Here is a 12,291-nt window from a genome sequence, read left to right on the forward strand (position 1 = left end):
CTTGCTGTGCTGGGGTTGGTAGGATTGAGCCAGGTGCTTGACCACGCAGACCTGCTGTGCTCCACGCTTAGGTGTTACTGGTTCCTGTCATTGTAAGGAATAGGATTAAATTGGGTAAAACAGTTTATATAAGCAGAATAGTACACTTTAGTCCAATTTTTTTTTTTTTTTTTTGGTTTTTCGAGGTAGGGTCCCACTTTAGCCGAGGCTGACCTAGAATTCACTCTAGTCTCAGGGTGGCCTTGAACTCACAGTGATTTTCCTACCTCTGCCTCCCGAGTGCTGGGATTAAAGGTGTGTGCCACCACGCCCGGCACTTTAGTCCAAATTAATGAACAAAAAATAAGTTTGGTTTCTTAGCCATGGGATTTGGTTTATTAACTTGTAGGCCCTCAAACCACCGACTACCACCTAGTTTTTTGAATTAACATAACAGGCAGTGTTTGTGTCATTGGTTCCATTTGAACTGGCTTATACCCTGCTTGGCTTTTGAATGCCTGGTAATAATGTGCCTTAATTGCAGGTCAGTGAAGCCAAACTAATTGCTTGTTGGACACTTGGATTGCCTCTTTAATTTGCCAGATAATGTAATTTCTACCAGGAGCACACAACATATTGTTGTCCAAATAGAGCTCATTAACATCATCTTACACAGGAATTTTGCCCATAATCTAACAAGTGAAAGAAAACAAAATGACATTCCAGGGAGGTGTAATTAACAAGTACTCTTTTTGTTGTTGTTGTTGTTCTAATCCATGTGGGAAAATACACATGAAATGATCCTGTGGCTTATAGTAGTGTTTCAGCTGTATGTAGGTTTGTATTGCTTTAGGCTGTTTCAGTATGTCTTAAGTGGCAATAATGCTGCAGGCATTTGAGAGTCAGTTATTTTCGCCTGTGCAATTTGCCCTGAGAGATCAGCACACATCTAGTTACTTTGTGTTTCAATTCAAGAAGAGAAAGAAACAAGTGCCACCATCTTCCTAGCTTTAGCTCCGCCATTCATGAGGGTGGCTTTACAACCCTACAGGTTTTTCGAGGTAGGGTCTCACTCTAGCCCAGGCTGACCTGGAATTCACTATGGAGTCTCAGGGTGGCCTCGAACTCAGAGTGATCTTCCTACCTCTGCCTCCCGAATGCTGGGATTAAAGGCGTGCGCCACCACGCCCGGCTAGGAGTCTTTTTTCTGAAGATGGTGTCTCTTAGTTTTCTTCAGTGTGTTTGGACGACCATGGCAGCTTTGCACAGGGCTTTCTTTCACCCTCTTCATCCGTCATTTGATCCATTTAGTTCTCATTGAGCAGCTACTGTGCCGAGAAGTGCTGCTCATGCTTTTCTGTTGTGATAAGGATGTGGCCCAGGAAAAAGAATCTTTGAAATGAATACTAAGCGCTCCAGAAATATTTTAGAAATAGATAAATACACACAAGGGCCATCTACTAAAATTTCTATTAGATGCCCTATCAGTTTGTTACCTATTTTTGTTTTTGCAGGTTATTTCTTATGAGGGTGATGGATATTCCCTATCTGAATTTGGAAGGACCAGACTGTGAGTAACATTGTATTTTAAAAATATATATGTATATATTTTTTAATTATGAAAGAGAGAGAAAGAGAAAGAAAATCTGTACACAATGCCAGGGTCACCTGTCACTGCAGAAGAACTCCAGACGCATGCACCATTTGTGCATGTGGCTTTACGTGGATACTGGGAGAATTGAACCATGGGCTGTCAGACTTTACAAGTAGTACCTTTAACCACTGAGCTACCTCTCCAGCCCTAGACTGTATTTTTTTTAATTGAATTTTCACATGCCTGTGTGTAGTCAGAAAGGGATAACAGGAAAAAGGATGGAAGAGAGTTTTTGCCACTTTAAAAAAGTAAATAGTTACTTATGGTTGATATGAATAATATTCTTAAGTCAGTGATACTCCTAGGCTTTCATTTGTCATCTCTTATAGCTTATGATTCTTAAAAAAGCTATAAATAGGGTTCTCCTCATTGTTTCATTTTACCTCTGAATTTTAATAATTTCTTCATATTTATAATAGATCTTAAGATTTATAAGGTTTTAAGATTTGTCTGTGTCAGTAACTTGTTAACGTTACTAATTACTGGAGTATGCGTCTATTTAAATTTAATGGGCTGATTCTTATTTTCTGTCTTCATTAAAACCTTTGAAAGGGTTGCAGGTCAGTGGTAGAATGCATGCTTAGCATATGCAAGGCCCTGTGTTCAGTGCCCAGCTCTGCCAGAGCCAAACCCATACCCCGGAAGCCCATCTCCTTGGGAGGCAGGTGCTGCTGCTTTTCTCAGCTTCATCCTCCATCCACCATACTGCTTGTGTCTTGGTTTATTTGCCTTACTCTGTGTCACTGCCATTTGGAAATGGGTGACCTTCACTTGGTGGTGATGACCTTTGCCGAGACGGTTTGAGGAGACGATGTGGTGTTCTCCGTCCCTGCTGGTCGTGCCTGTCATTCCCAGCAAGGCTAAATACCACCAATCTCGGCTCATAGCCAGGAGCGGGCGTAGTGGTCATGTCCCTTTCTTAGAATTACACAGTTAAGTGTTGGGTCTGGGATTAGAACACAAGATTTATGTCTCAGGACAGCCTGTACTTAGAAATGTCCCATTTCATTTGGATAGAGTACTAAATAAACATGAGCTCATGTGGGTTAAATGGTCAGTGAAAGGTCTTGAACAGTCTTACTAGCCTTCCTTTTTCCTTCTTCCTTCTTCCTCCCTCTCTTCCTTTTCCCTTCCATCCACATTTTTAAGCTTTACTGACAATCTCCATACATATAGGCAGTATGCCATGATTATAATCCCCTTTCCACTACCCTCCCTTTTTCATTCAAAAATTTATTTATTTATTTATTTATTTGAAAGACAGAAAGAGGCAGACAGAGGCCTACTACCAGTGTAAACAAACTGCAGACACCTGTACCACTTTGTGTGTCTGGTTTTACATGGGTACTGGGGAATCAAAACTGGGGCATCATGGGCTGGAGAGATGGTTTAGTGGTTAAGTGCTTGCCTGTGAAGCCTAAGGACCCTGGTTCGAGGCTTGATTCTCCAGGACCCATGTTAGCCAGATGCACAAGGGGGCGCACGTGTCTGGAGTTCATTTGCAGTGGCTGGAAGCCCTGGCGCGCCCATTCTCTCTCTCTCTCTCTCACTCTCTCTCTCTCTCTCTCTCTCTCTCTCTCTCTCCCCCTATCTCTGTCACTGTCAGATAAATAAATAAAAATAAACAAAAAAAATTAAAAAAACAAACAAACTGGGGCATCAAACTTACAAGCAAGTGCCTTTAATGGCTGAGCATCTCTCTAGCCTCCTTTTCTATTAAAAATGTGTTTTTAAAGATAAAGTCTTGCTGTGTAGCCTAGGGCTGATTTAAAACTTGAATTAATCCTCCTGACTCTGTATCCTGAGCTGGGTTTCAAGCCAGCCAGGGCTACCTAGTGAGAGAGTCTGTCCCAAACACAAGGGGGAGAAAGGGCCAGAGCCCGAGGGCTCTCTCAGTCCTAAGGATACTCACAGGAATTGTGTGGCAACACTGAAGCATTTATAGCAACCCCAAAGCTAACATAGGCTCGTTTTAGAAGAATCCCTGGTTGCCAGCAGGTGTGGCGGTGCCCATGCAGCCCAGCATTCTGGAGCCTGGCTGTGGAGACTGCTGGATGTGGTGGTGCCCATGCACTCCTGTGTACAGGAGGCAGGATGGTGTGAGCTCCAGGTCAGCCTGGGCTGTGTGGCAGATCCCTGTCTCAAAAAGAAAAGAATTTCTGGTTTTCCTTGGTCACCTTTTCACTGTCAGCCTGTTATCACATGTTTCTCTTACAGTGCAACCCAAGCGCGATCATGTTCTGCACGTGACGTTCCCCAGGGAATGGAGAACCAGCGACCTTTACCAGCTTTTCAGTGCCTTTGGTAAGTAAAACCCAAGAGGCTTGTGCATCTCAGGGCTTTCCAATTCATTCAGCATATAGGTGGTCTGAAGCACACAGCATAAAAGAATGTCACTGGGCAAGGTTAATGTCACTCTTTTTGGTGTTTGCTGATAAGATCTGGGTAGCATTGTATGACCCTTCATCATGTGGAAAGTGAGAAGCCATTACTCTGACTGCCCTTACTTGCTGCCTAACGGGGAAGAGATTCCTAGGCTGAGGGGAAATTCAATTCAGAGAGAATGTCTGCTTTATAAGGAAGGACAGGCAGTGTGTACTCAAGATTAAATAAGTAAAGCTACAGGCACATGTCTGAGCAGACTAAGTTAACAGATGTGTTAGGTCAGGCACTTCTTCTTTCTTCATGGGTCACGTGATCAGGGTTCATAAGGATTCTTCCTTAGGTGGGCTGGAGCCGTGCACATGTAATGTTATCAAGTGTTTTGACGTTCCTGAGGAAGTGAAGGCAGCCCCGGCTGGTAGGGAGGGTGCTAAGAAAGGCTGACATGTCTCCTCAAGGACCTTTGTATCCAGGCTTTTAAGAAAATGTGTATTTAGGGCTGGGGAGATGGCTCAGTGGATAAAGCACCCACTGCTCGAGCCAGAGTGCCTGAGTTCTAGTCCATGTTAAAGAAATAAAAAGTCAGAAGCCATGAGGCTGGTGAGATGGGAAGCAGACAAGAGAATTTCCTGGAAGCTTCACAAGAGCAAGAATCTTGAGTGAGAAATCCTTCTTCAAATGAGGTGGCAAGGCAGAAGACCGACCCCCAAGTTGTCCTGACTTTCACATGCATGCTATAGCATGTGCATGCACACACAGGAACATGCATACACATATACATGTATGCATGCACAAATAAGTTTAAAAAATTAAAAACCTTCAAAAAAGAAAATATGGGCTAGAGAATGGCTCAGTGTTTAAAGGTGCATGCTTGCAAAGCCTGATAGCCTAGATTTGTTTCCACAGTACCCCTGTCAAGCTAGATACACAAAGTAGTGCATGTATTTGGAGTTCATTTGCAATGGCAGGAGGTCCTGGCTTGCCCATTCTGTTTTTATCCCCCTCTCCTCACTCTGTTTAAAAAAATAATAATATTTATTAATTTGACAGGGAAAGAGGGAGAGAAAGAGAATGGGTGTGCCAGGGCCTCCAGCCTCTGCAAACGAACTCCAGATGAATGCACCCCCTTGTGCATCTGTCTAACATGGGTCTTGGGGAATCAAACCTGGGCCCTTTGGCTTTGCAGGCAAGTGCCTTAACTGCTAATCCATTCCTCCAGCTCTTCTCACTCGTTTAAAGTCAGCTTCTTGTTTCTAGGACAAACACCCAACCAGAAGCAGCTTATGGGAGGAAAAAGTTTACTTCAGGCTTGCAAATTCCAGGGGAATACCATCAATGATGGAAAAAGCTGGCTCACTTTCATAGATCCAAGCAGAGAGACACCAAACAGCCAGCATCACAAACCCACCACAACTCAAACTGCTCCTTTACACCTTAGTGCTGGACTCCAAGATCTGGCCCCAGTGACACCTCCCCCAGCCAGGCTGCTGGAGACTCAAGTTATAAGGTTAATGTGAGTCTATGGGACCATACATTCATATCATCGTACTCTAAATAAATAAATATTTAAAAAGAAAATACGTATTTAATAAATATGTGAGTGTATTAAAGAGATGGTGAAGTGTTTATATTTTATTTTATTTCAAAAATACATGTTAGCCGGGCATGGTGGTGCACACCTTTAATCCCAGCACTTGGGAGGCAGAGGTAGGAGGATCACTGTGAGTGTGAGGCCACCCTGAGACTACATAGTGAATTCTAGGTCAGCCTGGGCTAGAGCGAGACCCTATCTCAGGGGGAAAAAACAAAAAACCCAAAATATATCTGTATGTATTTGCAAGCAGACAGAGAAGAAAGACAGACAGAAAGAATGGGCGTGCCAGGGCCTCTAGCTGCTGCAAACAAATTCTAGATGAGTATGCCAATTTGTGCATCTGGTATTATGTGGCTATTGGGGAATTGAGCTGGGATTGTTAGGCTTTGCCAGGGCCTTCTCCCACTACAGACAAACTCCAGACACATGTGCCACTTTGTGCATCTGCCTTTACTTGGGTTCTGGGGAATAGAACCCCAGCCATCAGGCTTTGCAAGCAAGCACCTTTAACCCCTGAGCCATCTCTCCAGCCCAAGTGTTGGTATTTTAATATTTAGTAAAAATCAAATACAATGTAGGATTCTTCTATAACACATTTTTTTTAAACATAGAAAAATCAGATGTAAGGGAAATGAACTTTGTTCATCTGTGCCTTTTGTAGTTCCTAAAATAACTCTATGTGGCTTCTTACCTTATGGGCTTAATCTTTGGAAGCGTATGTGAAAGCAGGTGCATTTCTGGACTAGGTGTCATTTCAAGCTCTGCCTGCTTTTTGATTGCAGTGCAACTATAGAAAGGCAGGTGACTGTCAAGGCTCCTTTCCTCTGGAGACTGCTGCCATTTCCCATCTTGTCTTTACCTGTGAAGTCAAACTGTAATTGGCTAAATTAAATAAAATGGACCCAGTAGGAATTTTTTCAGTTTAGTTATAAAAATAGCCATTTGACCTTGCACACATGTCCCCTCTGTATCTTTGTTTCTTCAGTAGTGGTAATGGTAGTTGTAGTAGTAGGAATAATAATAATAATAATAATAATAATAATAATAATAATAATATAGTAATAGCTGTTTCCTTAGCATTTCACTAGGGTAGAGGTGCCTAACCCCTAGAAGGCACAGAGCAGTGTGTGACCTGGAGCAGCTCCTCAGTAGAAGCTAATGGTTGTGATTTATCTAAGAGGCAGCTCGTGTCACCTGGGTGGTAAGGTGATTTACTAGCAGGAAGTGGCCTCTGAAATTGAGAAGGGCTGAGAGATGTCCTACTGTGAGGCTGGAAGTAGATGTTTATTTTCCTTTGATGAGTAAACAAGGTGGTTTTTAAAAATTTCTGGCTTTTTATAAATTTTCATAAAGTTAAAATATATATATCCTGAGGTAGGGTCTCACTCTAGCTCAGGCTGACTTGGAATTCGTCTCAGGGTGGCCTCAAACTCATGGTGATCTCCTACTCTGCTTTCTAGGGGCTGGAATTAAAGGCATGTGCCACCACACCTGGCATAAAACATATATGTATTTAATATTTTCATTTATTTGCAAGCAGAAAGAGATAGTAAGAACACACACACACATACACATATGTGGGGGGGGTGGAGAATAGGCACATCAGGGCCTCCAGCCACTATAAATGAACTCCAGATGCATGCACTACTTTGTGCATCTGGCTTTATATATATGGGTATTGGGGAATTGAGCTCAGGTCGTTAGGCTTTGCAGGCAAGTATCTCAACTGCTGAACAATCTCTCCAGCCCCTATAACCTATAGATAGATAGATAGATAGATAGATAGATAGATAGATAGATAGATAGATAGATAGATAGATAGATATGGGGATGGGGATGGGGATGGGGATGGGGATGGAGATAGAGATAGAGATAGAGATAGAGATAGAGAGATAGAGAACTGAGATCTGATCAGGTTTTAAGCTGGCCCCTCACCTCTCCAGACTGTAGCATGTGCTGGCATATGTCAGATAGGTAGTTTATCTCACAGCTCTGAAACTGGTCAAATGTTCACTTTATTTATAATTTGATATTGACAGGTAATATTCAGATATCTTGGATTGATGACACATCAGCCTTTGTGTCTCTCAGCCAGCCTGAGCAAGTGCAAATTGGTAAGTGTCTGAGGTGTCTATTTTGAATATTGAAATGGAGGGTCTTCAGTCTGAAATCTGTGATTTCTGTTAGCTTATTCACTGGCATTGCCTGTAAAAAATAAGAAATAAACATGAAATGTGTATAGCTGAGAAGTTGAATTTTTGGATTTATTAGACTAAACATGCTCAAAGTATGGCTTACAGCCCCATAACTGACCATGGGGGTTCAAATAATTTGGCAACAGTAACATGTTTCTGAACATGCAGTGACCAAAAATTAATCCAAAATTAAATGCATAATGGATCAGGTGTTTCTGGAGCGCTTGCCCACATGTCTTTGCCTTGGCCTTATTTCTGAACACACAGCGTGTGCCCTTCGCACCGTGCATGTTGTCACGTAACGGGCATGTGTGTGGCCTGGAGCGCCTCAGCTCAGATTTGAGACTTCCGTGCGTTACGAAGTGCACCATTTTTATTGTATATGCTAGGTTTTTTGCTCATTATTAATTATGGAAACAAAGGTTTTTAACATTTTCCTGCTGCCATTCTCAGCACATATTAAATGAGTATATCATTGGACTGTATCCACATCGATCTCAGCATGAAAATTTGTTTTTGTCTTTTGTAAAATATTTTTATTTATTTAAGAGAGAGAGGGAGAGGGAGAACATGGCCTCTCCAGGGCCTCCTGCCACTGCAGATAAACTTCAGATGCATGCACCACTTTGTATGTCTGGCTTTATGTGGGTTCTAGGGAACTGATTCTGGACCTCAGGCTTTACAAGCAGGCTGTTTATTGAGACATTTCTCCAGCTCCTGTTTTTGTTGGAATAAATGATAAAGTTGTGCAAATACCAAAGAATTGTTTTAAAACATGTTTCTTCTTTCTTTCTTTCTTTTTTTTTTGAGGTAGGGTCTCACTGTAGCCCAGGCTGACCTAGAATTCACTATTTAGTCTCAGGTTGACCTTTTAACCCACAGTGCTTCTCCTATCTCAGCCTCTTGAGTGCTGGGATTAAAGGTGTGTGCCACCACTCCTGGACTTCTTTATAACTTATTAGCAGTAATTGTCTGATTTGTATGCTTGTTTTCCCTGGGTTATATAACAATTTCTTAGGTAAAATGGGGTTATGAGTGGAAAAAGATGAAAAAGCCCTGCATTAGACTTGCTACTCAGCGTATTTTTCCTAATGCCTTCACTCTGTTCCTTTCCCATTGTGCTTTCCCTTTTATCCCACTTTTTATTTAATTTATTTTTTATATTATAACAGGTTATACTCTGTATCCCTGCACCTCTGCTCCCGTCACCCTGGAGCCCCTCAGTGGGGTTATGGGATTCACTGTGGGTCATAGAGGCCTCAGTCAGTCCCTGTGGAGCAGCAGAGGGACTGTGCTTTAGAATATTCCTACCCACTCTGTGGCTTTTAAAATCTGTTGCCTCCTCTTCTGCAATGTTCCCTGAGCCATGGCAAGCTGTTGGCAGTCTCGTTTAGAGTTGAGCTCTCAGTAGCCTCTGGATTTCTGTTAGGTTTTGATTGATAACCGTGTCACCATTGCCCTGGAACTGATTGTCAGGCTAGCAGTAAGAGCAGTAATCATGTTGCCACTTCCTCTGCAATTGCTTCTAGGCCCTGGAAGATGTGATAGGATTGGCATGTATCATGGTGGGCAGTTGGCTGTCCTCCTCCATCTTATCTGCCATCTGTAAAATAAAGCAGGTTCTCTAACCAAGAGTGAAAGAAAGCAGCTTGGGTTAAAGGGGGTGTGCAAAGTTATTTGAAAGATTTTTGGTGTGCAAGCCCACTCTTTTTCTCCAGAGAGCAGCAGTGAGGGCTTCTCTTTGAAGTCTGGGTTTCCTGACCTTGGTTTTCGGTACCAGATAAGAGTTCTGTCCCATTTAGCAGGCCTCCTGCCCAATTAGAGAAGAGTTGGTTACTTGTAGAGGCCATGTGCCACTATCGCAAAAGTGTGTACTTCTTGTCTGGCTCGTTGATTTTGTAGTCTGCAGGGTCCCATGCTTATTTTTGTTTAATTTCCAGCCATCTCGGGAATACAGGCTGTGTTGTAGAGATAAAAGTGTATGCTCAGGAATAATTACTACTTTATCACCTGTAGCATGCCTTGGACATGGTATTTAAGCTTGGATAAACTTGTTTATTCTACACAGTAAGGATAATGGGATGGACTTGTTTGGATCATTGTAGTGCATGAGCTTGTGTATATAAATTTGATGTAAATTGATGAATGGATTTCAATCTAGAATGTAGTTCAGAAATACATGGCTCTTGGAGATAGTGTTGGATATAGCATATGAATTATGCTTATTAAATATTTTATGCTTTTGGTTAAGCATGATAACACACACCTTTAATCCTAGTTCTTGAAAGTGAGAGGATCACTGTGAGTTCAAGGCCAACCTAAGACTACATAGTCAACTCCAGGCTAGCCTGGGCTAGAGCGAAACCCTACCTCAAAAACAAAGCAAAACAAAACAAAAATTATGTTTTGCATGGATATGTTTCTGCAATCCATTATCACAGTCTTCAGACAGATGACTTAGAATCCAAAGAGATCAACTTACTAGCAAGTCAAAGATGATTTTATGTGGGTGCAGGGACCTCATGATGCAGGTTGTAGAGAGGCTTCAGTATGGATAAAAGGTGGCTCAGTTAGAACTTCCCCTCTCCACACAGACTGGTGTCACCTCTGTGCAGTGTCCACGCTCTAGCTGCCACTCTCGTCACATTTGGGTGACATTGAGTCATACAGTGGGAAAGAGTAGATGCACAGGCTTTGAAGTCAGTCCAACCAGGGGAGTCACTGTAGCTCCATAACTTGTCAGCATATGTCTTTGGGTGAGTTATCTATACCTTTGGGCCACAGCTTCCTGTCTCTGAGAGGGTCATGATTGTGGTCACTCTGCAGGATCAATTGAATCATGATATCGAGTCCCCATGGAGAACCTGTCTCTGTGAGTTCCTGAGTGGTTGGCACCTGTAAAGTGTCAACTTGTCCTCCTTCCTGTGATGAGTAAGAATGAGACTATGTAAAGATGCTGTGACTTCTGTCCAACACTAGTGTGTGTGTGTGTGAGAGAGAGAGAGAGAGAGAGAGAGAGAGAGAGAGGAGGGGGGAGAGAGAGAGAGAGATAGTGTATGTGTGTATGGGTATGTGCATGCCATTGCACATGTGGAGGTCACAAGACAACATTGGGGTGTTGGCTCTCACCTTCCATCTTGTTTGAGACAAGGTCTTCTGCTTTGCTGCTGCAAACACGATCCCGCTTTTGTGCTTTGGGAGTCTCCTGATTCTACCCTACGTGGCCATGGGGTACATTGGGTTTACAGACATCTGCACAACTTGGTTTTACGTGGGTTTGGGGGATCCTAACTCCATTTGTCAGGCTTGAGCAACAAGTACTTGTTTCTTTTTTTCTTGATGTAAGGTCTCTAACCCAGGCTGACCTGGCACTAACTCTGTAGTCCCATGCTGGCCTGGAACTCACAATGATCCTCCAACCTCTGCCCCCTGAGTGTTGGGATTAAAGGCGTGCGCCACCACATCCTGCCCTCTCCCAGCCTTCTTTTTTTTTTTTTTTTTAATTTTATTTATTTATTTATTTATTTGAGAGTGACAGACAGAGAGAAAGACAGATAGAGGGAGAGAGAGAGAATGGGCGCGCCAGGGCTTCCAGCCTCTGCAAACGAGCTCCAGACACGTGCGCTCCCTTGTGCATCTGGCTAACGTGGGACCTGGGGAACCGAGCCTTGAACCGGGGTCCTTAGGCTTCACAGGCAAGCGCTTAACCGCTAAGCCATCTCTCCAGCCTTCTTTTAAGGTTTGTTTTGAGACAGGATCTTGCTTAATTGCTCAGGCAGGGGTTGAACTCGTAGTTTCCCCCCTCGGCCTGCTGGGATTGCACATGCACCACCACACCATGACCAGTGGTTATCTTTCGATCATATGAAGCTTGCTCTAGAATCTTAATTATTCACTGTGGTCTCTTCCAGCATATGACAGCTGTTCACAAAGTCCCTGGAACCTTGACTACACGATGCCTCTGAGCTGGTTTCCTTTGTCAGAGTGTCCTTTTCTTTGTCAGACTGTCCCCTCCCTGCAGAACTGGGCAAAGCCCTGCTTCCCATTTCTTCCAGTGTAGACATCACAATTCCTGGCTGCTTAGGGGTCAGCCCCGCACCCTGAGCTTGTGTGGCACTCCTGGCCCGCCGCGTCACCGTCCTCACAGGCAGACTGCGCACCCTGCGGGATGGGACGTAGGGAATACTGTGTTCACAGCGCAGAGCACAGGGTCTGACTTTAGTCACTGAGTGGCCAGTATTGACTGAATTGAATAAGTTATACTCAGGGCATCATAACTTAGAAACGTCTTTTTGTCTGTTTTGTCCTCTCTGATTTCCTTTCTTTTTTTTTCCCATTCAAGGAACGGGTTTTTTTTTCTTTTAATTATTCATTTTTTAAATATTTTATTTATGTGAGTGAGAAAGAATAGGCATGCCAGGGCCTCTAGCCACATACAAACAAATCCCAGATGCATGCACCGCTCTGTGCATCTGGTTTACATGGGA

At 43.2% G+C, this 12,291-nt stretch overlaps 1 protein-coding gene across 1 annotated transcript in view; it reads left to right on the forward strand.

The window, feature by feature from the left end:
* Parn (poly(A)-specific ribonuclease) overlaps positions 1 to 12,291 on the forward strand; it is a 178,898-nt gene that overhangs the window by 78,525 nt on the left and 88,082 nt on the right. Inside the window, exons 19-21 of the mRNA XM_004652276.3 lie at positions 1,494 to 1,549; positions 3,851 to 3,937; positions 7,649 to 7,723. Of these exons, the coding sequence (XP_004652333.2) occupies positions 1,494 to 1,549; positions 3,851 to 3,937; positions 7,649 to 7,723 (218 nt within the window). The remainder of the gene's footprint in view (positions 1 to 1,493; positions 1,550 to 3,850; positions 3,938 to 7,648; positions 7,724 to 12,291) is intronic.

This window comes from Jaculus jaculus, chromosome 11, assembly GCF_020740685.1.
Source record: "Jaculus jaculus isolate mJacJac1 chromosome 11, mJacJac1.mat.Y.cur, whole genome shotgun sequence".
NCBI classification, from domain to species: Eukaryota; Metazoa; Chordata; class Mammalia; order Rodentia; family Dipodidae; genus Jaculus; species Jaculus jaculus.